The sequence below is a fragment of the Scyliorhinus canicula genome, chromosome 15 (genome assembly GCF_902713615.1).
Source record: "Scyliorhinus canicula chromosome 15, sScyCan1.1, whole genome shotgun sequence".
NCBI classification, from domain to species: domain Eukaryota; kingdom Metazoa; phylum Chordata; class Chondrichthyes; order Carcharhiniformes; family Scyliorhinidae; genus Scyliorhinus; species Scyliorhinus canicula.
In genome coordinates, this window is record NC_052160.1 from 62,481,612 (window position 1) to 62,509,591 (window position 27,980).

Consider the following 27,980-nt stretch of genomic DNA (forward strand, 5'->3'; position numbering starts at 1 on the left):
CTATAGAAAGCTTTAGGGTTATCCTTGATCCTACCTGCCAAAGACGTCTCGTGTCCTCACTTGGCCCTTCTTAGCTCTCACTTAAGAACCTTCCTAGCTAACTTGCAACTCTCAAGCGACCCAACTGAACCATCACATCTCATCTTCACGTAAGCCTCCTTCTTCCTCTTGACAAGTGTTTCAACTGCTTTAGTAACCCATGGTTCCCTCGCTCGATGACTTCCTCCCTGCCTAACAGGTACATACTTATCAAGGACACGCAGTAGCTGTTCCTTGAACATGCTCCACATTTCCATTGTGTCCATCCCCTGCAGTTTTCCTCTCCAGCCGATGCATCCTAAGTCTTGCCTCATCGCATCATAATTGACTTTCCCCCAGCTATAACTCTTGCCCCGTGGTGTATATCTATCCCTTTCCATCGCTAAAGTAAACGTAATCGAATTGTGGTCACTGTCACCAAAGTGCTCACCTACCTCCAAATCTAACACCTGTCCTGGTTCATTACCCAGTACCAAATCCAATACGGCCTCGCCTCTTGTTGGCCTAACTACATACTGCATCAGGAAACCCTCCTGCACACATTTGACAAAAACGGACCCATCTAAAGTACTCGAACTATAGTGTTTCCAATCAATATTTGGAAAGTTAAAGTCCCCCATAACAACTATCCTGTTATTTTCGCTCCTATCCAGAATCATCTTTGCAATCCTTTCCTCTAGATCTCTGGAACTTTTCAGAGGCCTATAGAAAAGCCCTAACAGGGTGACCGCTCCTTTCCTGTTTCTTAACTCAGCCCATACTACCTCAGTATTCGAGTCCTCATCAAATATCCTCTCAGCCACCCTAATACTGTCCTTGACTAACAATGCCTCCCCTCCCCCTCTCTTACCACCTTCCCTGAGCTTACTGAAATATCTAAACCCCGGCACCTGCAACAACCATTCCTCGCCCTGCTCTATCCATGTCTCCAAAATGGCCACAACATTGAAGTCCCAGGTACTAACCCATGCCTCAAGCTCACCCACCTTATTCTGGATGTTCCTGGCATTGAAGTAGACACACTTTAAACCACCTTCCTTCCTGCCAGTACACTCCTGCAACTTTGTAACCTTACTCATGACCTCACTACTCTCAGCTTCTTGTGTTCTGGAGCTACAATTCAGGTTCCAATTCCCTGCTGAACTAGTTTAAACCCTCCCGAAGAGCATTAGCAAACCTCTTGTTTGCTAATGCTAACACTAACCGGATGTTAACAGAAAAGGGATAAAGCTAGAATGGACTACGTTTGAGCCAATCATTCTGGCGATGAATGTGCCAACATTGCTTAACTTTCTGCACAACTACTGTTGTACAATCATAGCCAGCTCGCCTTACAGATCATTAGCCGTAAACCACGAACACATAACATTTTCTGCTGTACATAGCTCGTAAATATTACCTCTGGGCCCTCCTTAATGGGATGAAACACTGCAAGGCGAGACGTGGAGAAGTTGTCCCTTCACGCGGTGTACTTTAGTCTGTAACTTTTAAATCCCTCCTAGCTTTTGCTAAGTTTCTTTGGACAAACTTCCATTTTTTTTAGCCGGGTGAAGAGATTACAACTTTCATCATTGGCGATATGATAGCCTGTATCGCATGTTTGCTTCTGTGTGGTTTTTGGTGTGTGGTTCGGGTTAGAGCTCCTGGTTATGGTTAGGATGTTTGCCCGAGGGAATGAAATTATTTTATTTTACAGTCAGCTCATTCCAGGTTGCTTCACTTAACCAATTTTCACTCCCCCCAAAATTTTTTCAACCTGCTTGTTCTAATCTGAAGGGAAGGTGGAACGTCCCCACTTATTTCCAGTACATTGTCCCTCCATTCCGTCTTTTATTTGAAAGCAACTTGCAACGGGATTTAACTGTGGGCAGACTGACAAAGTAAAGCTCCGGAAAGCTCGTTAGGCGGACGACAGGTCAGGCACCGCCTGCAGCGTTCAAACCCAACGGTTAAAGCGCGAGCGGCTGAAAAGCACGCCCTGGTTGGAGGAGGAGCAAGCACGCGCCTGGGACTGTGGACGGGTGGGAGAGTCGGGGGCGAGGGTGGGAGAGTCGGGTGGGAGAATAGAGGTTGAGTAAGGGCGAGGATGGATGAGTAGAGGGTGGAGTACGGAGTGAGGGTGAAGAGAGTGAGGGTGAAGAGCGACGGCGGGGGTGATAAAGGGTGAAGAGTGAGGGTGCAGGGGTGGGGGAGTACGGGTGAGTACGGGGGAATAGGGTTGAATGTGGGGGAGTTGAGGGTGGTGGAAAGGGTGAGGGTGGGGGAATAGCTTTCATAAAATTTACAATGCAGAAGGAGGCCATTCGGCCCATCGAGTCTGCGCCGGCCCTTGGAAAGGGCACCCTACCCAAGCCCACACCCGTAACCCCACCCTATACCCGTAACCCCACCCTATACCCGTAACCCCACCCTATACCCGTAACCCCACCCAACCTTTCTGGACACTAAGGGTAATTTGGCAAGTCCAATCCACCTGACCTGCACATTTTTGGACTGTGGGAGGAAACCGGAGCACCCGGAGGAATCCCACGAACACATGGGGAGAACGTGCAGACTACGCACAGACAGTGACCCAAGCCGGGAATCGAACCTGGGATGCTGGAGCTGTGAAGCAACTGTGCTAACCACTATGCTACTGTGCTGCATGAGGGTTGAGGGTGGGGTGGTGGGGGAGTTGAGGGTGGGGTGGTGGGGGAGTGGAGGGTGGGGGAGTTGAGGGTGGGGTGGTGGGGGAGTTGAGAGTGGGGTGGTGGGGGTGTTGAGGGTGGTGGGGGAGTTGAGGGTGATGGGGTGGGGGAGTTGAGGATGGGGGGTGGGGGAGTTGTGGGTAGGGCGGTGGGGGAGGACTTGGGGTGGGGGGGTTGAGTGTGAGGGGTTGAGGGTGGGGGAGGAGGGGGGGTTGAGGGTGGGGGAGGAGGGGGGGTTGGGGGAGTTGAGGGTGGGGTTGTGGGGGAGGTGGAGTGTAGGGGGACTGAGGGTGTGGGAGCAGGGAGTTGAGGGTGGGGGGAGTTGAGGGTAGTGGTATGGGGGGGTTGATGGTGGAGGCTAGGGGGTGGGGGGTTGAGGGCGGGGGTCTGAGGGTGGGTGAGCAGGGAGTTGAGGGTGGGGGTATGGGGGGGTTGAGGGTGGAGGCTAGGGGGTGGGGGGGTTAAGGGCGGGGTCTGAGGGTGGGGGAGCAGGGAGGTTGGGGGTGGTTGAGGGTGGAGGCTAGGGGGTGGGGGGTTGAAGACGGGTCTGAGGGTGGGGGAGCAGGGAACTTGGGGGTGGTTGAGGGTGGAGGCTAGGGGGTGGGGGGGTTGAGGGCGGGGGTCTGAGGGTGGGGAGCAGGGAGGTTGGGGGGTTGAGGGTGGGGGAGCAGGGAGGTTGGGGTGTTGAGGGTAAGGGGGTGGTGGGTAGGGGGGTTGAGGGTGGGGTGGAGGGTAGGGGTTGGGGTCTGAGGGTGGGGGAGCAGGGAGTTGAGGATGGGGTTGTGGGGGGTGGAGGGTGGGGGTGTTGAGGGTAGGGGTGTTGAGGGTAGGGGTGGAGGGTGGGGGTGTTGAGGGTAGGGGGTGGGGGGTTGAGGGTGGGGGAGCTTGGGTGGTGGGGGGGGGGGGTGATGTGTTATGTACTCTGGGATAACACAGGCTGCAACTGAATGCAGCTTTAACCAAAAGATACTCCAGACCTTGAAGTTAGCTCAATCTGATTTATTGAACCAGTAGCACAGTTAGCACAGTTCTCTCCCTGCTAACCTAAGTGTGGTTACCCTGTCTGACTGAACCAGACTAGGTCTTAGCCACATGCTGCACGTGTGATACTGTACATACACCCTGATTCACTATGTAGTTGTTCATCAGTGGAAAGAGACGGAGTGTGAGTGTCTCGTGCCTTTTATAGTGAGATACCACCTCTGAGTGTCCTGCCTGCGCATTGGTCATGTCCTGTTCTCTGTGTTCATTAGCTGCCTGCCTGTCTGCATATCATGACGGGGGTTGGGGGGGGTTAGGGGGGTAGTGTTGGTTTTTTTACCGACTGTAAATATGGCTGTCAATGAGGTTGCCCTTCTTTGGATATCAATATTATATTGCTCAGAGTCGCCAGGTATCAAATGATACCACCACAAGGTTCAACCGGGTATCGATCAAAGAGCCAAACACCAATTAGTTAGTTCAAGATCAAGGGTACTTTATTTACACACACAATTAATCATGCAACATAAACACTACTAGTTAAACTATACCTATCGACTATGACAACCTGTACTTAACTACAGTAGGGGGTGGGGGAGTTGAGGGTAGAGGGTTGGAGGGTGAGGGGATGGAGGGTGGGGTGGGTGAGGGGTTTGAGGGTGGGGCCGTGAGGGGTTTGAGGGTGGGGCCGTGAGGGGTTTGAGGGTGGGGGTGTGAGGGGTTTGAGGGTGGGTGGGGGGGTTGAGGGTGGGGGGTGAGGGGTTTAAGGGTGGGTGGGGGTGTTGAGGGAGGGTTGGGGTTTGAGGGTGGGTGGTTGGGGTAGGGGAGTTGAGTGGAGGGTGGGGGAGTTGAGGGTAGGGGGAGTTGAAGTTGGGGGGTGGAGAGTTGAGGGTGCAGGTGGGGGGGTCGGGGTTGAGGATGGGGAGGGTAGGGTGTTGAGTGTGGGGGGGTTGAGGGTGGGGAGTTGAGGGTGGGGGGGTTGTGGGTGGGGGGGTTGAAGGTGGGGAGTTGTGGGTGGGGGGGTTGAGGGAGTAGTGGGTGGGGGAGTTGAGGGTCAGGGTGTAGGGGGTGAGGAGGGAGGCTGGGTGAAGAGGGTGTGAGGAGGGAGGCTGGGTGAAGAGAAGGTGAGGAGGGAGCCGGCAAAAAATGGTGAGGAGTGAGGCTGTGTGAAAAGGTGAGGGAGGGTGGGTGAAAAGTGTGTGAGGATGGAGGATGGGTGAAAAGGGGGTGGGGAGTGGGGAAGGGTGAGTAGAGGGTGGGTGAAAAGGGAGTGCCATGTATGGTTAATTTAGGGGACTGGCGGTGTTGGGGTGGGTCGGGGAGTGAGGGTAGGAGAATAGAGGTTGGGTAAGGGCAAGGATGGAGTGAGGGTGATTGAGTAGAGGGTGGAGGAGTAGGGAGTGAGGGTGAGGGAGTCGGGAGTGAGGGTGAAGAGCGAGGCCGGCAGTGTAGGGGCGATGGAAGGGAAGTCGGGGTGAGGGTGGGGGAATAGGGGTGAGGGTGGGAGAGTTGGGGGTGAGGGAGTTGAGTTTGGGAGGTGAGGAGTGGGGCGAGTGAAAAGGGGGTGAGGTGGTGTGAGGTTAATGAAGGAGGGTGGGGAAGTGGAGGGATGTGTGGAGAGAGGGTAAGGAGAGCAGGATGTAAGGTGTGGGTAGGGAGGGTTGGGATGGTGCAAGGAAGGAGTTAATTTAGTAGGGATGGGGTCAGTACATGTGGGGTTAAGGAGTGTGTGGGAGGGCAGGAGTCAAGTGGGTATGGTAGAAATGTGGGGAATGGCGTCTGGGTGGGCTGGGGTGGTGTGTGTGTTGGGGTGCTGGCAGAGGGGTGTTTGTTGTACAGAGCTTCACAATGTCTACAGTGAAATGTAGGTTGAAGAGGCGAAGATCCCAGAAAATACCTTAAAACATGGGAATACTAGTTTCAGAAAGCTGGCATGCTCTGAATGCAGCTGCCAAGTTTTGAGGACACTTTAGGAAAATGACTGCACAGTTACATTGCCTCCATGTGTGTTCCTGAACAAAACAATACATCACCTTTTATCATAGTAACCTGTGTAATTCATATCTATTTACTTTCTGCAGTATCTCCACATTGAGCTCAATCAAACCACAGCTGGATACCAACGTTCAAGAAGCCATATATAGAAATATATTAACTTCTGTTAAAGGTAATGGCACAAAGATTGTTGTTATTGAGTTTCATTTTTCTCATGTGTTAGTAGGGAATTAATGCCAACTTGTAGCATTTAAGCTTCAGAAAGGGTGGGAGGGTAAATCAAACAGAATGATACATCTTCTGGTACCTTTCAGAAGGGTTTGAGGTAGTTTACTGGAGTAAAGAACAGGGGAGTGGAAAGGAATGGGAAAATTAGTACATGGGTCCTTAATGGAGTCACCTTTATTAAAAAATTGTGTAATTACTACTGAACCTTGTTAAATATGATGCATACTAAAATCAATTTATTTATGTTAGGTTATGATGCTTTTTTGAACAAATATTTAAGATGATTCACCTCAAAATGAATACAACTTGAGGCTCAGTTGCATTTTATGTTGTTATTAAAAACAGCTCAATTTATTGAGTACACTAATTTGTCCTAGTCCAGCACGTTTACATTTCATCAATATCTGTAACTTTGAAGTTTTATGATATTCACTATATACAGTATTCACTATATACATGAAACAAGGGGTTATTATGAAATTGTTTTTAGAAAATACTTAAGATACTTATCACTGTTTCAGTTGGATGGATGTTGTCAGATGGTATAATCTGTGTCAATTTTTCAAAAAAATAATTCATGATTTTAGTCCTCAAAATTACATTCTGTCAATATGAATATTTAAATGCTTAACATGTTGGTTTAACATTTATTCTTGATTCTTAGTGGTGACACAATCAAAAAAAAGGATAATATCAAATGTTGATAGGCTAATATCATTAATAACATTCAGCCTGCTAGTGTTTATTATATAATTGCTAACTCTGACCTTTTTTGAATCTTTCCTCAATCAATCATGCACAATAAAACAAAAGTATGGAATTAATAAATACTGAATGTTATCACCAGGGGTGTCAATTTGTCTTCAATAATTTGCATATTTGAATGTCTAAATATCCTTTAATTAGTTTATAATGTCAATGTCTTTGCTGGAGAAGAATCATTGTTTGGGTAAAAAAAAATGAACTATTTTTCTGTTTATCCCGCAGCCTCACTCCTTCGCTGCTATAGGAACGGCAGCTTTATACATTATCTAAACAATCGTTTCCAAAATTTCTCAGAATTCCTAACTCTGACAGATACATTTCTACAGGTTCCTCACAATCAACTTGTTGAGGTAAAAGCAAAATGAAGTTCACAAACATTTGTGTATGTACTGGAAAATACTCTAAAGGACAAACCAAGTTTAAACTCCTTTGGCAGGGATGTGGGAACCAGGAGGTAATATTAGAGAAGAATGCCAAAGTGCACAGAATATTGGGCGAGCCAGACAGCACCAGAATTAAATAATAAGGTGTTATGTGGGTTCAGCATAAGAGAGAAAGTAATAAAGTTCTGAATGAGGGTTACTATGCATGTATGTGAATGTGTGGAGTATGGTAAATAAGATTCTTGAGTTGCAAGTACGGAGAGCCATGTGGAAATATGATGTCTGAGTGAAAACAGAGACCTGGCTCAAAGACGGACAGGACTAGGTATTACATATTCAGAGATATATGTTGTTCAAGGGAGGAAGGAAAGGAGGAGGGGTTTCAGTATAAAAAGAACATGAGAACTTGGAGCAGGAATAGACAATTCAGCCCCTTGGACCTGCTGTGCAAATCCATACTATAATGGCTGCTCTCATCTCAGCCTTATCTCCAATCTCCTGCCTGCTCTCCATAATCCTTCATCACTCCACTAAGTAAAAACCTATCTATCTCTTCAAATTTATTTAAATCCACTGCACTCTGTGGTAGAGAATTCCACAGATTCACGACTCTTTGAGTCAATTAATTCCTCCTCATTTCTGTTTTAAATCTGCCACCCCTTAGCCGAAAACTATAGCCTTTCGTTCTAAAATGTCGAAAAGGGAGAATCATCTACCTCTACACTGACAGTCCCCTTTAGCATCTCAATTAGATATCCTCTCATTCTTCGAAACTCTAGCAAGCACAAACCAAAACTACTCGATCTCTCATCATAAGACAAGTCCTTTAACCCTGGAATCAATCTAATGAACTTTCTTTGAACCACTTCTAATGTATTTTTTCCTTCCTCAGGGAAGGACCAAAACTGCGCGCAGTCTCACCAATGGCATATGTAGTTGCCACAGTATTTCCCTACTTTTATACTCTATTCATACAATCATAGAACTGTTAGCTGTGAATCTGCCAAATCTCACCTAACCTCACCATATCCATTCGTAAATTTCTTATTTCCTCTTTGCGACTTGCTTTCCCACCTATTTTAATGTCAGCTGCAAATTTGGCTACAGTACATTCTATCCCTAAATCCAGATCAAAGATTGTAAATAGGTGGGACCTGAGGACTGAACCCTGCGGCACACCACTAGTTACAGCTTATCAACCAGAAAAATACACATTTATGCCCACTGTCTGTTTTCTGTTGGTTAGCCAATCCTCTAATAATATAATAATTTTTATTGTCAAAAGTAGATTTAAATTAACTCTGCAATGAAGTTACTGTGAAAAGCCCCTAGAAGCCACATTCCGGCGCCTGTTCGTGTACATGAAGGGAGAATTCAGAATGTCCAAATTTCCCAACAACACGTCTTTTGGGACTTGTGGCAGGAAACCGGAGCACCTGGAGGAAAACCACGCAGACATCCAAAGAGGCCAAGGACAAAATCTATTTGACTAGACCTAAGGAACAAAAAAAGGGCAATTATATTGCTTGGTGTAGTCTAGTGGCAAAGATGTAGAGGAACATATTGAAAATGAAAAAAATGAAAATCGCTTATTGTCACGAGTAGGCTTCAATGAAGTTACTGTGAAAAGCCCCTAGTCGCCACATTCCGGCGCCTGTCCGGGAGGGTGATACGGGAATCGAACCGTGCTGCTGGCCTGCTTGGTCTGCTTTAAAAGCCAGCGATTTAGCCCAATGAGCTAAATCAGCCCGTATTTGTAAGGATATTACAGAGAAGTGCAAGTGTTAAAGTGTAATTATAATATGGGACTTTAATCATCCAAATATAGATTGCGACAGGAAGTACTGCAAAGGGTGAAGAGGGCAAGCTCAGGAAAATTTTATGTAGTAGTATGTCCAGTGAGCAAAAAAGCTCTGCTAGACCTGGTTCTTGGGAATGAGATGTGCCAGCAGGGGAACATTTCGGGCATATGATCATTATATCATGGTATTTAGGGTGATTATAGAAAAGAACAATCATAAAATAATTTACAGTGCAAAAGGAGGTGATTCGACCCATCGGGTCTGCACCAGCCCTTGGAAAGAGCACCCTATCTAAGCCCATACCTCCACCCTATCCCCACACTTCCATCCTATCCCTGTAACCCCACCTTACCTTAGAGTAAGAGTAATTAACTGACAGTGGGGTAAGAATGCATCTGGTTCAGATAAATTGGAACCAAAGATTGAAAGGTCAGACTGTGATTTGAGACATCCGGTCTCGCCCTGCAAGAAAGCCATGGGCGAGCCACGTAGAATGGAAAAATTCATTAATCTCAACCGGGATTCTCTTGCTGCCGGGCGACTTTAAAGAGGGGAGTTCAGGAACAGTCAAGGGAAGATAGATCACACCAACCCAGAGTTTCTTGGATAAAGAAAGAGGTTAAGATTAAATAGAAGAACTACGCTTCTAATGTCAGAGTACCAGGCTGAGTGTAGAGGATTCAGAGGAAAATTGAAAAAGCAAACGAGAAGAAATGAGAGAGTGTGAAAAGAGGTTTCCAGCTAACATAAAAATAAATTTTAAAATGTCTTCTAAATCGGTAAAAGGAACAGTCAAGTCAAATAGGGACAGAAAAGGGAAATATTTACAGCAAGGCAAAGAACATAGCTGAGGTATTAAATGGATACTTTGCATCTGTCTTTACCAAGGAAGAATATGCTGCTCAGGTCATAGTGAAAGAGAAGGTAATCCAGACATTTAAGGGATTTAAAATTGTTAAAAAGAGTAGGTATTTAATAGGCTCCCTGTACATAGGGCAGCACGGTAGCACAAGTGGATAGCACTGTGGCTTCACAGCACCAGGATCCCAGGTTCGATTCCCCGCTGGGTCACCGTCTGTGCGGAGTTTGAACGTTCTTCCCGTGTCTGTGTGGGTTACCTCCGGGTGCTCTGGTTTCCTCCCACAGTCCAAAGACATGCAGATTAGGTGGATTGACCATGCTAAATTACCCTTAGTGACCAAATAAGGTTAGGAGGGGTTATTGGGTTACGGAGATAGGGTGGAAGTGAGGGTTTCAATGGGTTGGTGCAGACTCGATGGGCCAAATGGCCTCCTTCTACACTGTATGTTCTATAAAGGTCATAGGACACCAGGTTCAGATAAGATGCATTCAAGGATACTGAGGGAAGTTGGAGGGGAAATTGCAGAGCCACAGACCATAAGTTTCCAGTCTTCCTTGGACATCCTTGGAGTGGTACCAAAAGACTGGAGAATTACATCTTCTTCAAAAAAAGCTATAAAGATAAGCCAAACACTACAGGCCTGTCAGTTTAACCTCAGTGGTGGTAAAATGTTTCAAAACGATAATTCAGGACATTAATAGTCACGTGTACATGAGTTATTTAAGGAAAGCCACCACTGATTTTTTATGGAAAATTGTGCTTAACTAACTTGCTTGAGTTTTTTGATGAGATAATAGTTGAGGCTGATGAGGGTAATGCATGGAATAATATGGACAATAACAGCATGAGTACAGTATTGTCTGAGTGAAGGGAAGTAGTGATGAAGTAAACAGTTGTTTTTTTTGGACTGAAGGAAGGTTTATAGTGGAGCACCCCAGGGGTTGGTGTTTGGACTTCTAACATCTTCCTGATGTAAATTAATGCTGACACCAAGGTGTACAGGACACAATTTCAATATTTGCGGTTGACACAAAATCTGAACTGTGAGGAGAATATGCCTTCAAAATGGCAAAGTTGGTCGAAAGGGTGGATGAGTGGGAGATGAAATTTACTGCAGAGTAGTGTGTAGTGATTTATTTGGCAGCAGAACACAGAAAGAGAAGAATTCTAAAGAGGGTATTGGAGCAAAGGAACTTGAATAATTACAAATCATTTGAAGGTGGTAAGACAGGTTGAGAGTGCAGCTAATAAAGCATCAAGTATCATGAGGATTATAAATAGAGTCATAAAGCAACAAAGTTATGTTAAACCTGTATAAAACACTGTTTGTCATCAACTGGTCTGTTGCAGCTCTGGACACCAGATTTTAGGAAGAATATGGAAGTACTGGAGAAGGTGGTGAAAAGATTCATGAGAATGCTTTCAAGGATGTGCAAGTTAGGTAGAATGGAGAAGCTGGGACTGTTCTCCTTGGAGAACAGAAGGTTGTCTGATTTTAATAGAGGTATTCCAAATCCTAAGGGATTGGTGAGAGTAGATAGGGAGAAGCTGTTCCTTTTAGTGGAAGGATTGAGAACCAGAGGGCACACTTTATAATTGGCAATGGTGACATGAAGGAAACATTTTTATGCAGGGTGAATGGCACGAGGTGAATTACTCCTGATGAGCGGCAACAAAAACGTGAAGGGCTGAATGGCCTCTTTCCAAGCGGTAAACATTCTATGATTTATAAGTGACTTCAGTAGTAACATGCTCAGTTGTTTCACCAGATGCCAGCACTGAAGCTGAAGAGCATTAGGCTATAGTTATCAGCAATGGTGACCAGCTAGAAACAATTATTAATTATGTACTAACATGACTTGATTCAAATAAGGTATAAAGCAACTTCACCAAAAACTTTCATAATTTTTTAAAGTCATATACTGAGAAAATTGTACACCTAAAAACAGTCAATTCTCTGCAGAAATGCTTCATTTAAAATGTGTGTAAGAAATCACGCCAGATTGTTATTTGCTTATGTGATGGAAATCTCACTGTCCGCAGAATTCAAAGTATAATATAGACACTTAATAAGAAGCAGAAACTAATACACCAATTGCTTTAATTCAAAGTGGAATAAAATGACTATAACAGAAAGGTCTTTTGAAAGTTAGGATGCAGCTGCAAAAACATTAGCTGACCCTTAGCCTCATTAAGTAACCTTAGACAAATGCGGGTCCTAAGTAATATCCTTGAGTTGATAGACCGTAAATTCTTCAAATTACTTCACTGCAGTTATAACTACAAGCTGGAGGGCATGAAAGGTATATCAAGATAGCAAGTAGAATTAATTAAGCAAACTTTCTGTCTTAGCTGTATAACCTTTGATACTTCAGATAATGTCATTCGTAATAGTGGCTATCTGGATATCTGTATAATAATCTTGATGGGAGGAGAAAGGGGTAAAAAAGATGAAGGATCTGTTTCTGAAGGGGAGATTTGCAAATTTGGAGGAGCTGGGGGTGAAATATGGGCTCCATTTTGAGGAGGGCTTCAGGTATATGCAGGTGCTGAATTTTGCAAGAAAGGCTTTCCCGAGCTTCCCGGTGTCACCGTCCTCCTCATTGTTGAAGGAGTTGCTGTCGGTTGGGGGAGGTTGCAGGGGGCTGGTGAGTGGGGTTGTTTCAGTAACCTAGAGCAGGATTTTGGAGGAGAACAGGGAGTCCTTGGAAGGGAATAAGGCCAAATGGGAGGAAGAGTTGGGGATGGGGCTGGAAGAAGGATTATGGTGCGAAGTGCTGTGAAGGGTCAATGCTTCAACCTCATGTGTGAGGCTGGGGTTGATTCAGTTAAAAGTGGTGCATAGGGCATACTCAGCAAAGGCAAGGATGAGCCGGCTGTTTGAGGGGGTGGAGGATAGTTGCGAGTGGTGTGGGAGAGGCCCAGCCAATCATGTCCAAATGTTCTGGGCCTGCCCATATTGGGGGTAAATTTTCAGCATCATGCCTGAGGTTCTGCACATGAAATTGGAACTGAGCCCCCTGAAGGCTGTATTCGGGGTGTCAGACCTGCCGACGGGTATGGGTACAGATGTTTACGCCTTCACCTCGTTGATTGCTCGAAGGCGGGTGATGTACCATCAATTGGACGCGAGGCACGATGAAGGTCCAAACTTAGGCTTTAATCAGCTAGTTGTTAGCCCAGTGGTCGACTACAGAGAAAGGCCGACCGCCGGGAACTCTGGGTACTTATACCCCGCCTCTCGACCAATTGGTGAGCAGTCACATGACTAGTCCCAGCCAATCAGACGAGAGGCACATGACCAGCCAGAGCCAATGGGAAACCAATGCTCTGCACCAATGGCAGTGCTCCCATTCATACCACCACAGCGGGTTCTGCTGGGGTGAAGGTCAGCTTCTCCCCCCCAGTGCCTCGGCGTGGCTGGGGGATATAATGGATCTCCTGTATTTGGGGAAGGTGAAATCTGCTCTGAGAGGGGCGGATGAGGGTTCCATCAGAGATGGGGCTTATCTGTTTTACATTTTTGGAGACCTGGGCTGGGATTCTCCCCTACCCGGCGGGGCGGGGGGGGTCCTGGCATACCGGAGTGGCGAGAACCACTCTGGCGTCGGGCCTCCCCGCCGGAATTCTCCGCACCTTTAGGGGCTAGGCCTGTGCCAGAGTGGTTGGCGCCCCGCTGACCGGCGCGAACGGCCTTTGGCGCCCCGGCGAGAACGGCTGGCCGAAAGGCATTTGGCCGGCCGGCATGAGTCCGCGCATGCGCCGGAGCGTCAGTAGCCACTGACGTCACCCGCGGTGGAGGGGGTGTCTTCCCCCTCCGCCATGGTGGAGGCCGTGGCGGCGGCGCAAGAAAAAGAGTGCCCCCACGGCACAGGCCCGCCCACCGATCGGTGGGCCCCGATCGCGAGCCAGGCCACCGTGGGGGCAGCCCCCGGGGTCAGGTTGGCCCATACCAACCCCCCCCCCCCCAGGACCCCGGGGCCCGCTTGCGCCGCCTGCTCCTGCCGGCACCAGAGGTGCTCTGATTCCCGCTGGTGGGAAAGGCCCGTCAGCGGCGGGACTTCGGCCTATCGCGGGCCGGAGAATCGCGCGGCGTGACTCCTGCCCCCGCCAATTCCCGGGTGGCGGAGATTTCCGGCCAATTCATTTTTTCCAATTAAGGGGCAATTTAGCATGACAATCCACCTACCCTGCACATCTTTTGCGTTGTGGGGGCGAAACCCACGCAAACCCGGGGAGAATGGGTTTAGGGCAGCACGGTAGCATTGTGGATAGCACAATCGCTTCACAGCTCCAGGGTCCCAGGTTCGATTCCGGCTTAGGTCACTGTCTGTGCGGAGTCTGCACATCCTCCCCGTGTGTGCGTGGGTTTCCTCTGGGTGCTCCGGTTTCCTCCCACAGTCCAAAAATGTGCAGGTTAGGTGGATTGGCCATGATAAATTGCCCTTAGTGTCCAAAATTGCCTTTAGTGTTGTGTGGGGTTACTGGGTTATGGGGACAGGGTGGAGGTGTTAACCTTGGGTAGGGTGCTCTTTCCAGGAGCCGGTGCAGACTCGATGGGCCAAATGGCCTCCTTCTGTACTGTAAATTCTATGAAAATGTGCAAACTCCACACGGACAGTGAGCTAGAGCAGGGATTGAATCTGGGACTGCGGCGCCGTGAGGCAGCAGCACTAACCATGTGTAGGGCAGCGCCACCATGCTGCCCTACACATCAGAAATAAACAAAAGTGGAGATGTGTCTATAACAGCTCCCTGTCCGACCATATATTTTAAACATCTGACACTCAAACTAATACAAGCACATTAAATTACATATTGTTGATAAACCACAAACCTGGCTATTTGGCTGCAGGAAATTGCTCAGTTGGGGAGTTAAGACGCAGGGAAGGCCGTACACTAAATAGGAAGAAATATATATAAAAGACAAGCTGATTCATAGAATCAGCATTCATTCTCTCCTGCTATGAGTGCCTTCTAAGGTCTGTTCCTCAGCCTGCTTTGTCAAACGAGGACCATCGTGGTTTTTGTGAGTATGTTTCTAATAACTTCTTGAAATGAACTATAAATTGAGATGAGATGCTTCAGGATTTTCCATGTTTAGATATATAGATATATCCTTCTTTTAGAGAAGTTGATTTGTTCGTAGATAACAATGGACTGATTTATATTTTTAACAGATAATGAAGGACTGTTAACCAATTCATGTTTTTAACACTGAACTTCTGTATGTTATAAATCCACAACACTTTATGATAAAATATCACTGGAAATAAACTGTAGTTTACTTTCAGTAAGTTTTAGAATCTAGACACTCATTTAGGAAGCCTTAAATGACAAGGATTCACGACTGAAAGAGGTAGGAGGTTTAGTTATGAGTGACATATCCGAATAGCACCCATCAGAATGTAACTGAAATTCTCTTTGATTTCCCTCCTTCAGTGGTTTAGACAGAGATAGGCTAGTAAGATAGACCCTTTGGGTCCGGGAATATCTAAACCATTCACAACGGGGCTCCCTGTCAGAGAATAACCAATGTTCTTTCACTACCCACGTCCAAAGCAAAAATGTTTGGCAAACTATTTTGCTAACTTTTCAATTGTATCCAAATTACTAGAATACAACCTGTCATCAGCACATAAACTAATGTGATATCTTCGCAAATGCTACAGTCATCATGGTTGTGTGGCATCAGTGCTATGGCCCCTTGTAATCCTTTGACTGATCAGTGTTCTTGGGGTGTGGGGTGAGGTATGGTGGGGTGGTGGGGGTGTAGGTTGAAGGAACTAATATGTTCACAACAGAATGAAATACCTGTTTGCCTGCCAGCATGTACATGCTGAATAAATAGGTTGGATGGGAGATGAAAATTGTACAAACGATTGATCACCGAGGCCCACCAAACTTGATTTTGAGTGAACTTTGAATGCCCTGAGTATAAACAGAAATGTCTGATACTTTGTTGTCATTACAAATGCATTTAAATGTTCAGCAGTCCAGAACCAGGCTTGAGTGACTGGCACTATTGACATAAAATTGAGAATTTCCCTATTGTGTTTCTACAGGTGTTGAATACTATTAAACCCAGTGAATTGGCTGATCTATTGAGCAGGCCTGGATTCATTGACGACAGTAGGATTCTGATTACAGTGTTAACTACTTACGGATCTGTTCAAAATCTAGTTACATTCATAACTGATTTCAATCAAAAAGTCCGAGATGTAAGCTTCAAGTATTATTTTATGTTTCTGATGATAGAATGTACAGATAAATAATAATAATTCTCTCAAAATAGTGTATGTTATATCATTGTGTGTGGCATATGTCCTGAAGATCTTATGAGGAAGGGATGTGCCCAGATGTGAACAGTTTTAGTGGAGTTTGCAAAGTCTGTGGAGTTTTGTTACAGAGTGTTCCCTGGTATCCTGCTTAATATATATTCCTCAACCAGAATGACTAAAATAAGTTACTTGGTCGTTTATCTCATTTATGTTTCTAGGAGCTTGCTTTGTGTAAACTAACTGTGAGGTTTTCTACAACAGTAACTACGCTTTATAAATATTTAATTGCTTGTAAAGTATATTTGGATATTTTGAGGCTATGAAAAGAGCTATATAAATGCAAGCTGCTTCCTTTATAAAATCATGCAATACAGAAGGAGGCTAATCGGTCCATTATTTGTATGCTTGCTCTTTGAACGAGCTATCCAATTATTCTCTGCCCTTGTCCTTTGCTTGTAGCCATGCAGATGTCTCCTTTTAATGTGTATATCTAGTCCTCTTTAGAAAATTTTGTTGCATCTGCTCCTACCACTTTTTTAGGTGGTGCAACCCAATCATAACTTGTGTAAATTCTTTCATTTTCCCCCTTGGTTTACTTTTGACAGTTATCTTAAATTGATGTCCTCTGGTTACCACTCGTCCTCATCTACTTTATCAGAATCAGACATATATTTGAGCACCTCTAATCTCTCCTTAACTTGTTCTTCTTTAACTTTCTTTCCATCGATAAAATATGCCCTTGTACAACAGCCAGCTGATAGCTGGAAACTATATGGCAGCACCAATACTGGTAAGATGTGGAATACATGAGCAACAAATTATATTGTCCTTTTAATGTAAAAGTGTCCCAAGGTGCTTCAAAGGTGCATTATAAAACAAAATATGACACTGAACAAGAAAGTATTAGGTCAGATAACCAAAGTGTGGGGTAAGAGGTTGGTTTATGGAGTGTGATAAAAATGGGAAGTGAGGGAGGGAGGTGCAGAGAGTATTCTTCAGAGTTAAGACCGAGGCAACTGAAGGCCCTCCCCCTTGGTGGAGTGATTAAATGAAACATGGTAAAGAGACTGAAATTTGGGGAGAGCAGATATTTTGAAGGGCAGTGGGGTTGGAGGAGACTGCAGGGATAGTGAAGAGCAAAACAATGCCATGATTTGAAAACAAGGATGAGAATTTTAAAATCCAGACACTTCATGACCAGGACAATAAAAGTCAGTGATCACAGGAAATGGGTATACAGCATTTATACAAATTAGACATAACAATGTAATAAATAGGAGCAGCTACTTGTGCCAATTCCGCCAATCAGTAAGATAATGATTGATTTAATTGTGGGCTTTATTCCACTTTCCTGCCTGCCTCTCATTATCACTGACTCCCTTGTCAATCAAAAATTTGTCTAATGCAAGAAAAAATAAATTGTCTAACTCAGCCCTGAATATATTCAATATATTCAATAAACCAGTCTTCACCGCTCACAAACACGAATGACTCTCTAAGAGAAGCAATTTCCCCTCATCTCTAAAATGGGAAACTACTTATTTTGAAACTGTGCCACTTTGTTCTAGATTTCGCCCATGGGAAGAAATATCCTGTTAGTATCTACCATGTCAAATCCCCTAAGAATCTGATACATTTCAATAAGATCACCTTTCATTCTTCTAAATCCAGTGAGTACAGGCCCAACCTCTTCAACCATTCATCATAAGCCAATGCTTCATTCCAAGAAACAGCTTTGTGAACCCTCTCTAAACTGCATCCAATGCAAAACATAGGCAGCAGAGTTTTGGATGACCTCAGGTTTACAGAGAGTAGAATGTGGGAGACCAGCTAGAAATGTTTTGGATTTTCAAGTCGAGAAATAAAGAAGGCATGAATAATGGTTTCTGCAGCAAATAAGCGAAGGCAGGGTAAAGATAGGGGCATCATTTGGGTTCTATAGTGCATTGAATGAAAAACTTGAGTTATCACTATGGTTGTAAATGGTTTATTACAATGGTAATTAGGAAGTAGGACCAAACCTTGTGATGGGGTGAGATTCAGTTCAATCTGGATCGATGGTCATAAATGAAAATGCCTGTCCTTCCTTCCACATTAATGTGAACAATCTGGTAGCATTTAAGGTGAATATCATAAAATGAAAATTTTGATTTTTCAATCCAATTCACAGATCGCCAATTCTTTAACTTCCAAAGCTGACTTAGAATCTGATGTTTTATTATAATTCTATGCTTTACTTGTGAGAATGTAATTTGGAAATGTTGAACCTTTGAAATAGATTAAGAGCTGCACAACAGGTTGAGAATTCCACTGTGTTGTAAAAAAATCTTTGAAACAAAATTATTTCCCAACTTTTTTCCCCCAGGGTCGTCTGACAGATGATAACCAGGCTGCAATCCTTAAGGCTTTCTGGTTTCGCTTTGCCACAGCTTTGACTGAAACCAATGACACTGAAGTGGATGAATGGCTTAATGTCAGACTGCAACCATACCTGCCTTTTATCACTACTGAGCTCCTGGCTTCAAACATCACCCTCCTAATTCCGTGCCTTCCTTATAGGAAAATGTAAATACAGCCACATCTAATTTTAAAATTATAACAATATCCAATGGGGATTTTTTTCGCAGTATTAGTTTGACTAGTATGTTGTTATCAATATTTGCAATTATCATTTGCTTACAATTCACTGTAGTTCCAAGTCGGCATTGATGTGTTATGTAGGCTGGGTCTGGATGGACTGCGCTTGATGCAGTGTAGCAAGAGACAGACTTCCAACACTCGATGAGATCAACACGATTTTATTAAACAGCTAACTATTTACATATCCGACTGTGGGTTGAAGCTATGCTGACTTGACTGGAGACCTGAGGCTAGACTGACCAGACTTGCTGACTACCACATTCAGTGTGCCTTGACTAATGTACATGAGCTCTGACTATCCCAGAGGCTAGATCCCGAATGAGCGGGAAAGCTGGTGCCCTCTGGCTTTATAGTGGTCGTGTCCTGTCTGGTGATTGGCTGCTGTGTTCTGTGTGTTTACTGGTCATCCTGTGTGTCAATCACTGTCTGTCTGCACTCCATTATATACATAGGTGTATATTATGACAGGCATCAGCAAGTCTAAGCAATGCTGTATTCATTTCATTTTTCTCTGCTTCAGATGTGTCTAGGAGCTGAAACCCCGCCCCCCCACCCCGCCTATTTACGTCTGCATCACATTTATCATTGACAATATTTAGTTCATGGCGGAGTTTATTTGTTTCTACTCCCCAAGTGTAGAGTAGTAAAACCATTTCCAATGATATGAATGATTGTTTAAGGGAAACTCATAATCCTGATCTGACAAAACACTGGTCCTTGAATTTATTGGGTGTGGGGCGTTGGTAGCATGGCAGAAACCTATAATCCTGGAATATGGATGTCCTGTTGAATTCAACAGTAGAATCTCATTTTAATTTTCCCCTTTCATCCCCTCTCTGAAGCTGGCAAAATTGACTGGCTGGTTATCGGCTCAACAGGAAAAACAGCAGAAGTTTGCAAGGCCGGTCCTAAGAAACCAAAAGGGCAGGAGAATGCAGTTTAGGGAGTGAGATATGGTGGGATGTTGGTCATGATCGCAGACTACAGATTAGGGGGCGGTGGTGAGGAAAAGGTGGTAAATTGTGGAATGTCACTGATTCACACTGTAGAGAGGCATGATTTGCAGAAGGGAACTCCTCCTGGCTCATAAAGACTGCTTAAAAATCATGCCTTCCAGAGCTAGTAGCTCTCATCTCTTCACAAATCCTGAGAAACCTGAATGGTTGAAGTAAAATATAAATTGGGTACCCAATTGTGCTGTGGTATGCCAATGTACGAACAACACCATTAGTCCATCGCATTCAGCATCCATGGCCCCACGTTCCCTGGAGGTTCTCATGGTTTCTATATTTAACACCTGAATGATAAAGGTAGAATTTCAGGGTAATGGTGCAGACACAGTGAAACCAGTGCCCCCTGGTTTCTATCAGATTTATGGTGAGAGAGGAGGAAAACTCCAAATAAATTTCAAGGACCAATTTTTAATTTCCATCTTTAAACCCTTCTTGAGGATACAATTGCCCAAAGAGGCTCATTTTCTGTCAAAGCAAGGCATTATATTTCTGTCCAAAGTCATAAATGGGAGAGGAAAAGGAGGGCTAGGGTTAGGATACGAGTGTACACCGACAAATCCTGTGTGCCCTGGCTAGCACTTGGCTGGGTATTATATTTTCTGAAAATACTACAGATAAGGGAATCCCCATTTTAAAAAAAATTAACGCATTAATAGAGATGTAAGAAAGAAAAAGAACAACAATAGTTCCCACAAATTCTCATGAAAATAGCAGCAGAAAAAAAACATAGTTAATTTTTGTTATTTTGCTTTTTAAATGAGCTTCTTCTATTGTAGCTAATCCCCTAAAGGCTATTGTGGAGGTGTGATTTGGAAATGACCTTATAGCAATGTACTATAAAAGCCAGAAAAATAAGCATGGGATCATCAACTCGATCCCACATCATTTAATATTATGCAATTTCTTATTTTTTTAACACCAGGCCAACAGAACTCTGAAAATATAGTGGTGGTCGGTTGCTTTAGATCTCTTTTGTCACCTTAATTGTAGGCAAAATCTTTTTTTTTAATTTAAAGTGCCCAATTCTCTTTTTTCAAAATTAAGGGGCAATATAGTGTGGCCAATCCACCTATCGTGCACATCTTTGGGTTGTGGGAGTGAGACCCACGCAAACATGGGAGAATGTGCAAACTCCACAAGGCATGCGACCTGAGGCCGGGATTAAACCTAGGCCTCAGCGCTGTGAGGCAGCAGTACTAACCACTGCACCACCAGAAAAATCAAAAGTTGTGGGACACAATGCGAAAGTAGCACTCGCATCTTTTGTTTATAAATTGAGCTGTGGAATATCTACTACTAGCTTTTAATTTTTGAATTTTTTTCAAATTTGTTTGTTGAACAGTTTTCAGGTTGGTTAGTTGTGGTGCAACCAACAGGAAAAGTAACTCTAAGGATGGGGAAAGTGGGGTCTGAAATTGCCTTTCTTGTTGAATCCAGATCTTTATGAAAACAGTGAAAAGTCATTGGTAATCCATCCAGAGTACTTGGCCGATCAAAACATCTGTTGCTAAGAATATTTAATGTTGGGTTTTACGCATATGTATCCCTGGTTAGAGCTGTGAGCTTGAGCTCTGAATTTACAAGAATGTTTGGAATTGGTGTGTGGAGGTCACATGCTCTGGATGTTCTGTCTGTTGTTCTACCTTCTCACTTTTATACATGCAAGTACATTTTTATATGTACATCTATAATATGAATAAGGGGACAAAAATGCAGTAAAGCCTAATCATGAAAATCTTACATTTTAATGTATTCCTAAATTTCAAATTTAGTGTGAGAACACTGAATGCTCGCTACAATAAAATGACCGCAAGCAAACGGAAAGAAATCTTCCGTGGTATCAAAATTTATCTGCAACGAGGTAATATGACAATCTTTGATTTTAAAGTACTGTATTTCTGTGATTAACTGCAGTGTAATCTTTGCCAGTTGCTTTGGGTCTAGGGTAGATGTACTTGCATTAGGATAAGGGAAGAGACATTTCAGATTGAGTTGAGAAATTTCTTCACTCGGGTTGTGAATCTTTGGAACTGTAGAGGGCTGTGGATGCTTACTGATTGAGTATATTCAAGACTGAGATCGATAGATGTTTGAACTTCAAGGGAATGAAGAGATATCAGGATCATGTAGGAAAATGAAGTTGAGCTTCAAGATCAGCAATCTTTTTAAATCCGGAAGCAGGTTTCGGGAATTATATGGCCTATTGCTACTAATTCTTATATTCTTAGGTCATATATATGTCAGCTGTACTGTAACAGTTTAGTAACCACAGACAAGTCCAAGGCGAGTTGATAAAGAGAAACAAATTTCATTGCAAAGTAATGATATGTACAATACTCTTCAGATCCCAACCGGGTCTGAGGTGTCGGTTCCAAGTCTGGCCGTCCTCAGTAGGGGAACTCGTACTCAACGAGGCTCATGGGGAGAGGCTCATGGGGAGACTAATTGTTCCAACCCTGTAGGTCTCATTCGGGTTATATAAAACAGGAATGCATTCATCCTTAATTGGAAGACACCCATCTCATGAAGTAATTGAATGTTCACAAATGTGAATGCTCTTTCAATAATTGTATTCATCTTTATACCATTCAATAAAGTGGTTCACCACATATGGTGAGGGGGAGGGGGAATCCCACACCAATTTGATGGATGTAAGTCTAGACTGGAGTAGGGTTGAAATCCTGACTCAGATTTGAGAATACCAGGAAAGCATTTTAAGCCGGTAGTTCAGGAATACATGTAGTCATCTGTTTTGGATGCACAAGTCACCCTCTTTGATGCTCTACATACTATTGCTAGTTCTGTGCATGCAGTAATATTCCTGTGTGAGGAACAGGGAACCAACTGGCACTCTCAGAACTGAAGCCCAGAAGGGATCATTCCCTTTAATTCAAAGTTAGATTTGAGTTGAAAAGAATGGAGTGGTGAGAAACTAATTTAACACAAACCATAGGGAGTATGTGAAATGTGTTTTAAACTTCATAGCATAATTATATTAAGAGTTACACAGTTTTATTTGTAAATGTGTAGTCAAACTCTTCTGTATTCATTACTAGATTATTTACATTGCAGATCCCAAGCCCAAATGCTACAATGCAAGTCATCCAGTCCTGAACTCCAGTGCTTGGTTTGTTAACTACCTGGGACTATTTATGAACCAAATGTCACTGACTGATCTTCACTTTTTCATTGATAATGAAACAAAGGTATCCATTTTATATGCTCTCTAATATAAGCATAGGTGTGACTGATACTTGGAAAAATGGATCTGCTCTCAAATCCCAATTGCATCAAAATGTGTGACTAACCAGCCATTGAGGGCATTAACTAGTTTAGTATTTGTGCCTCATTTCTTAAATTATCCAGTCCAAAGTGTGCAGATGCATAACTAATCATGAAAATTCAACAGCAAAGATTATTTATTTAATCAAACCAATTTCAATGATACATGTGGGTATTGGTCTTGGATTCATTGAAAAGAGGCCTCCCATCCAATGTTTTGCTTTGTAATTCGTAATCTGCAGTGTAAGAGACCAGCACAAAGGAACATTTTGGGCCATATGGCTTTATTGCCTATTTCTAGTTCTGTTATTGTAAATAGGGACAAAACCATATGATTCAGTCAAAACTTTCTGTGGAAGGTTTTGATGCATTTTGCTATGGCTTGGTGTGAGATCTTTCCTTTGCACAATCCTCCAATCTTTCTCTTGATTCAATTATTCCCCTCTCAAACCAAATATGTATTGGACATATTTAACTGGGGTTAAAATAATTTTTTTGAGGGCTCTTCTTGAATATATTCTCGAGTCGTACTGTTTGCTTTTCTGGAGCTCCTTTTCATTCACACTAACCACTCTATTAGACAATGCAGCCATGAACTAATATACCTTCTGTATTTATGTTGAATTTTAGGGTTTTCTTCTTTAGAGAGGTAGGATAGTACAAATACCAAAGATTATATACATATATTTATACCATTAAATCTTTTAACTTGGAATCTATGAATAAGATGTTTTTGTTAAGTTATATAAATAAGTCTTTTATACTTTGTTTCCAAAATGAAAATTCCAACTACTTGGCAGAAGATAACTTATTGGGAATATGTTTCACATCTGCAGCGCCTTTAAAAAAATCAGTGACAACCAATTAGCATTCTCTAGCATCCTTTGGTTTAGTTCTTCTAATTTCAAGTTCCTTTATCCTCAATAGATTTGCCTAAAGTGACTGGTCACAAACATGTCAGGATACTGACTTCCCATGGTCCATCTGTACAACGAGGGGAATGCAGACAAATTAATTCTGCAGCACCAAACCAACCATCACATAATGAATAATTTAATTCACATGTACCTCACATTTTAGTGATTTTCCCGAGCTAATGCACCTCCTCGCATGACCATTCTGAGACATAGATTGGATTGGATGCACCAAGCGAACATTAATTGTGGTTGTTTGTACCCATATTAAGGAAGAGCCAGGTTCTTGATATTTTTCTTAAATGAACTCTACTGTTGTCAGGGAGTTCTAATGATCCAGATTTATAAATACCATTTTAGGAGATTGAGTAAGATGTGGGAGTCATGGAAGCACCTGAACTAACACAGTTGGCATTAAACAATTACAATTTAGTCAATGGTGAACTAGGACAGGGGTTTCCAGTTGAAAACATGACAAATAAAAATTAAATGAATGATTTTAAAGCATTTTCTCAGGTGAAATATCAAATAAACATGACTAACTTAGCTTCTTAGTTATGTTGCTTCATAGTTACGTTAACATTGTAATCAGTCCTTCGTCTACATACACATGTCCCTAACCCCATCTCTCCCTACACCCACTTACTCAGCTGCCGCAGGATCCCCAGTCACCCTGCATTACCCTCTCCCACACCCCATACTGGTCAAGACTTGACTCCGGGTCCAGGGATCACCCCCACCCCCCAACCAAGCCTCAGGCTTGGTCCCAATGGGAACTCGCCTTGCAGGATGAGTGATGGCTATGGTTGGCCTTCTGCAACCTTCTACTGGCGGAGACTGTTTCCTTTTCTTTAATTTTCCTCTTCGTCTCCTTGCATTTAAGAGGCTGTTGAAAAGCAATTGATGGCTGCAGCAGCTGGCCAGAATAACTCTTTCCAATCGCAGGATTTCTTCCTCCGCTCTTACCGCTCCTCCAATCGGTGTTTTGAGGAACATCAAGAGTGGGAGAGAAGAAACCTCTGATTGAAGGGACTGGAGTCATGAACATGGTAGAGGCAGAACCTGGGATTGGAGGAGCACCTACTCACAGACTCTGCCTCTTTTACATACAGGACCAGCTTCCCTCTTATGGGTCACACCCCATGAATGCATTTTCCTCAGATTTGGGGGGATTTTCAAAGGCAAATTCATCTGCCACCCTGTGTATTTTGAATCTTGTATCCAACAGTATACGTCTGAAAATATATCTAACAATAATTCCCAAAATATATTTTCCTGAGTATACATTATGTGATATACATCCATCAATCTTGACCCTGCAGTATGTCTTACACCCTAGACCAGTTGACTTTGTTGATAAAGTGGTTACATACAGGATGTCCTAATTTAGAGTATGCTGGGAGAGGGTATTTGTTTCTAATCATAAACCGTGCTTTCAACTTTATAATTGCATGCATGTGTCGAATATGTTTATACTCTGTGTTTGCTAACTAACCTGCTTGATATTATGATAATTACTCACTGCATTCTAAAGCTCTGGACCAACTTTCCTCAATAATCTTTGCTCTGATTAGGAAATACGATGTCTGATAGGTAGCAATAGGAAACCACAGCAAATTGTTCAAAGTCCCAAAGTTAATACAATTGAAAGTGAAATGTATTTCATCACGTGGGATGATCCCCCGTGTAACTTCATTGATGGCAGTCGTAATTTTTGTTCTGTGCTACTGCAGTAAACAGATATTCTACATTTTCATGTTAGAATAAAAATAGTGCATTATTGGATGAGTAACTTATCTTAAATTTTATACAGCTTCAAGAGTTCGTAGAAAACCCTGAAAACCAGGCTCTATTGGTAAAACTGAAGTTATCCACTGAAATCTCAAGTTTCTTTGTTAACTTGTTGTTGAAAAACAACCCTGATCTTAATGTTACAAGGTATGTTGGGTGATAATTTTTATTAATGTCACAAGTAGGCTTACATTAACACTGCAATGAAGTTACTGTGAAATTCCCATAGTTGCCACACTCCGGCACCTGTCCGGGTACACTGAGGGAGAATTCAGAATGTCTTATTCACTGAACAGCACGTCTTTCGAGACTTGTGGGAGGAAACCGGAGCACCTGGAGGAATCCACGCAGACAAGGAGAGAACATGCAGACTCGGCACAGAAGTGATCCAAACCGGGAATCGAACCTGGGACCCTGATGCTGTGAAGCAACAGTGCTAGTTACTGTGCCACTGTGCCCTCCTCTTGTCCAGAGTGTAAAAAAAGTTGGATTTTGAACACATTACAACTTTAAACCAGCTTGAAGAGAGTGCAGATGAGACTTACTAAAATGGAGTGGAATGTGACTTGGGTTATGTGGAGAATCTAGAGATGGCTAAGGGAAGTTTAATGGAGGTGTTTGAAATTATGACGGGTTTCAACAAAGTGGAAGAAAATGGTTTCCACTGGCAGATAAGTAAACAAGGAACACCGAGTTTTCAATGGGGGGATGGGGAAGAGGAGATTTTTTTAAATTCCTTTAGTTAGGATCTGAAATGGTAATGGAAGCAGATTCCCTGGTAACTTTCAAAAATAAATTGGATATATATGTGAAAAGGCAAATATTGCAGGCTACGGGGAAGAGTGGGGAGTGAGATTAATTGGATAGCTTTTTTTAAAGAGTTACCATATGCACAATGGGTTGAATAACTTGTGTTGTATTATTCAGTGTTATCTATAATTTGCTATTTTGCTGAAGTCGTTAGTTTAATTCTTGGAGTCTATATTACATCGAAGTAAGTAAGAAAAGTTATGTTAAAAGTTATTGTTTTTTAAAATATCCTGATAATGACTGATGGAAGTTTTTTTTTGCTGATGATAAATTCACCCAATTGAATTTAGTTTGAGGAGCCATTTTTACTTACCTGACCAATACTGTCTAACTCCATCAAATTTGTGGATTAATTTTTGACCCATGATCTTTAAGTTACTACTCTACTTGATCACTGCATTAGCATATCTAATTCATAGATGAGTGAATATGATCTTGTTTTTTGCCAAGGAAAGGAGAATAAGAGGAGATTCCATCTAAACTGCATTCTTTGCATTTTGCTTCAGGGCTTTTAAGAGCATTATATCCCTTTTGTATTTAATCTGGGCTAACCTGTGCACTAACAGTTTAACTCTGTTAAACTAACAGGGGGGGTGGCGAAGGCTTGGGTGGAGGGAGGCTGAGGAATTCAAAGGGAAAATTCAAGATATCAGAGCAGGAGAGTGATGTGGATAAAGACAAGTAGAGTAGGACAGGAAGGGACAGAGCAATTAACAAAAAGTCTTCGTCAGTGAATAAGCATCGCAAGGAATAGAAGTAAAAATAAATGAAATTAAAGGTTTTCTCCCATTGAATCCCCACAGTGCATACAAAGGTCATTCAGCCCATTGAGTCTGTACCGACCCTCTGAAATAGCATCCTACCTAGGTCCACTCACCCGCCCTATCCCTGTAAACTCACCTAACCTTTGGACACGGAGGGGCGATTTATCATGGTCAATTCACCTAACTTGCACATTTTTTGACTGAGCACCCAGAGGAAACCCACAGAGACATGTGGAGAAAGGCAGTCACCCAAGGTCCGAATTGATCCCGGGTCCCTGGCGCTGTGAGGCAGAAGTGCTAGCCACTGTGCTGCCCTTTATCTGAACACATAAAACATCTGAAATAAGATAGATAAATTAGTGGCACAATTGGAGGTTACCTTGGGATTATCCATTGGCGGGATTCTCCTCCCGCCAGCAGCACACCCACACCCGTGCATTTCCCGACGGACTCACAATGAGAAACCTCATTGGCCGGCTGTGGGAACAGAGAATCCTGCTGCCGGCGGGGGCGCGCCGCACCGGAAAATGGGGCTGGTGGAACGGAGAATCCAGCCCTATTTATTTAGATCTAATCAACTTTTACAGAAATGTGGTTACAAGGTGATTAATGTTGGAAAATAAATATTCCAGGGTACACAATATTTCAGAAAGTCAGACAGAATAGCAAAAGAGGTGGGGTAGGGCAGCATGGTGGCGCAGTGGTTAGCACTGAGACTGCAGCACTGAGGACCAGTTTGGAAT

At 43.4% G+C, this 27,980-nt stretch overlaps 1 protein-coding gene across 1 annotated transcript in view; it reads left to right on the forward strand.

The window, feature by feature from the left end:
• Positions 1-27,980, forward strand: part of LOC119978724 — a 139,992-nt gene that overhangs the window by 57,084 nt on the left and 54,928 nt on the right. The window contains exons 14-20 of the mRNA XM_038820558.1: positions 5,789-5,874; positions 6,918-7,045; positions 15,808-15,963; positions 18,389-18,588; positions 21,449-21,537; positions 22,749-22,882; positions 25,686-25,810. Coding sequence (XP_038676486.1) covers positions 5,789-5,874; positions 6,918-7,045; positions 15,808-15,963; positions 18,389-18,588; positions 21,449-21,537; positions 22,749-22,882; positions 25,686-25,810 — 918 coding nt within the window. The remainder of the gene's footprint in view (positions 1-5,788; positions 5,875-6,917; positions 7,046-15,807; positions 15,964-18,388; positions 18,589-21,448; positions 21,538-22,748; positions 22,883-25,685; positions 25,811-27,980) is intronic.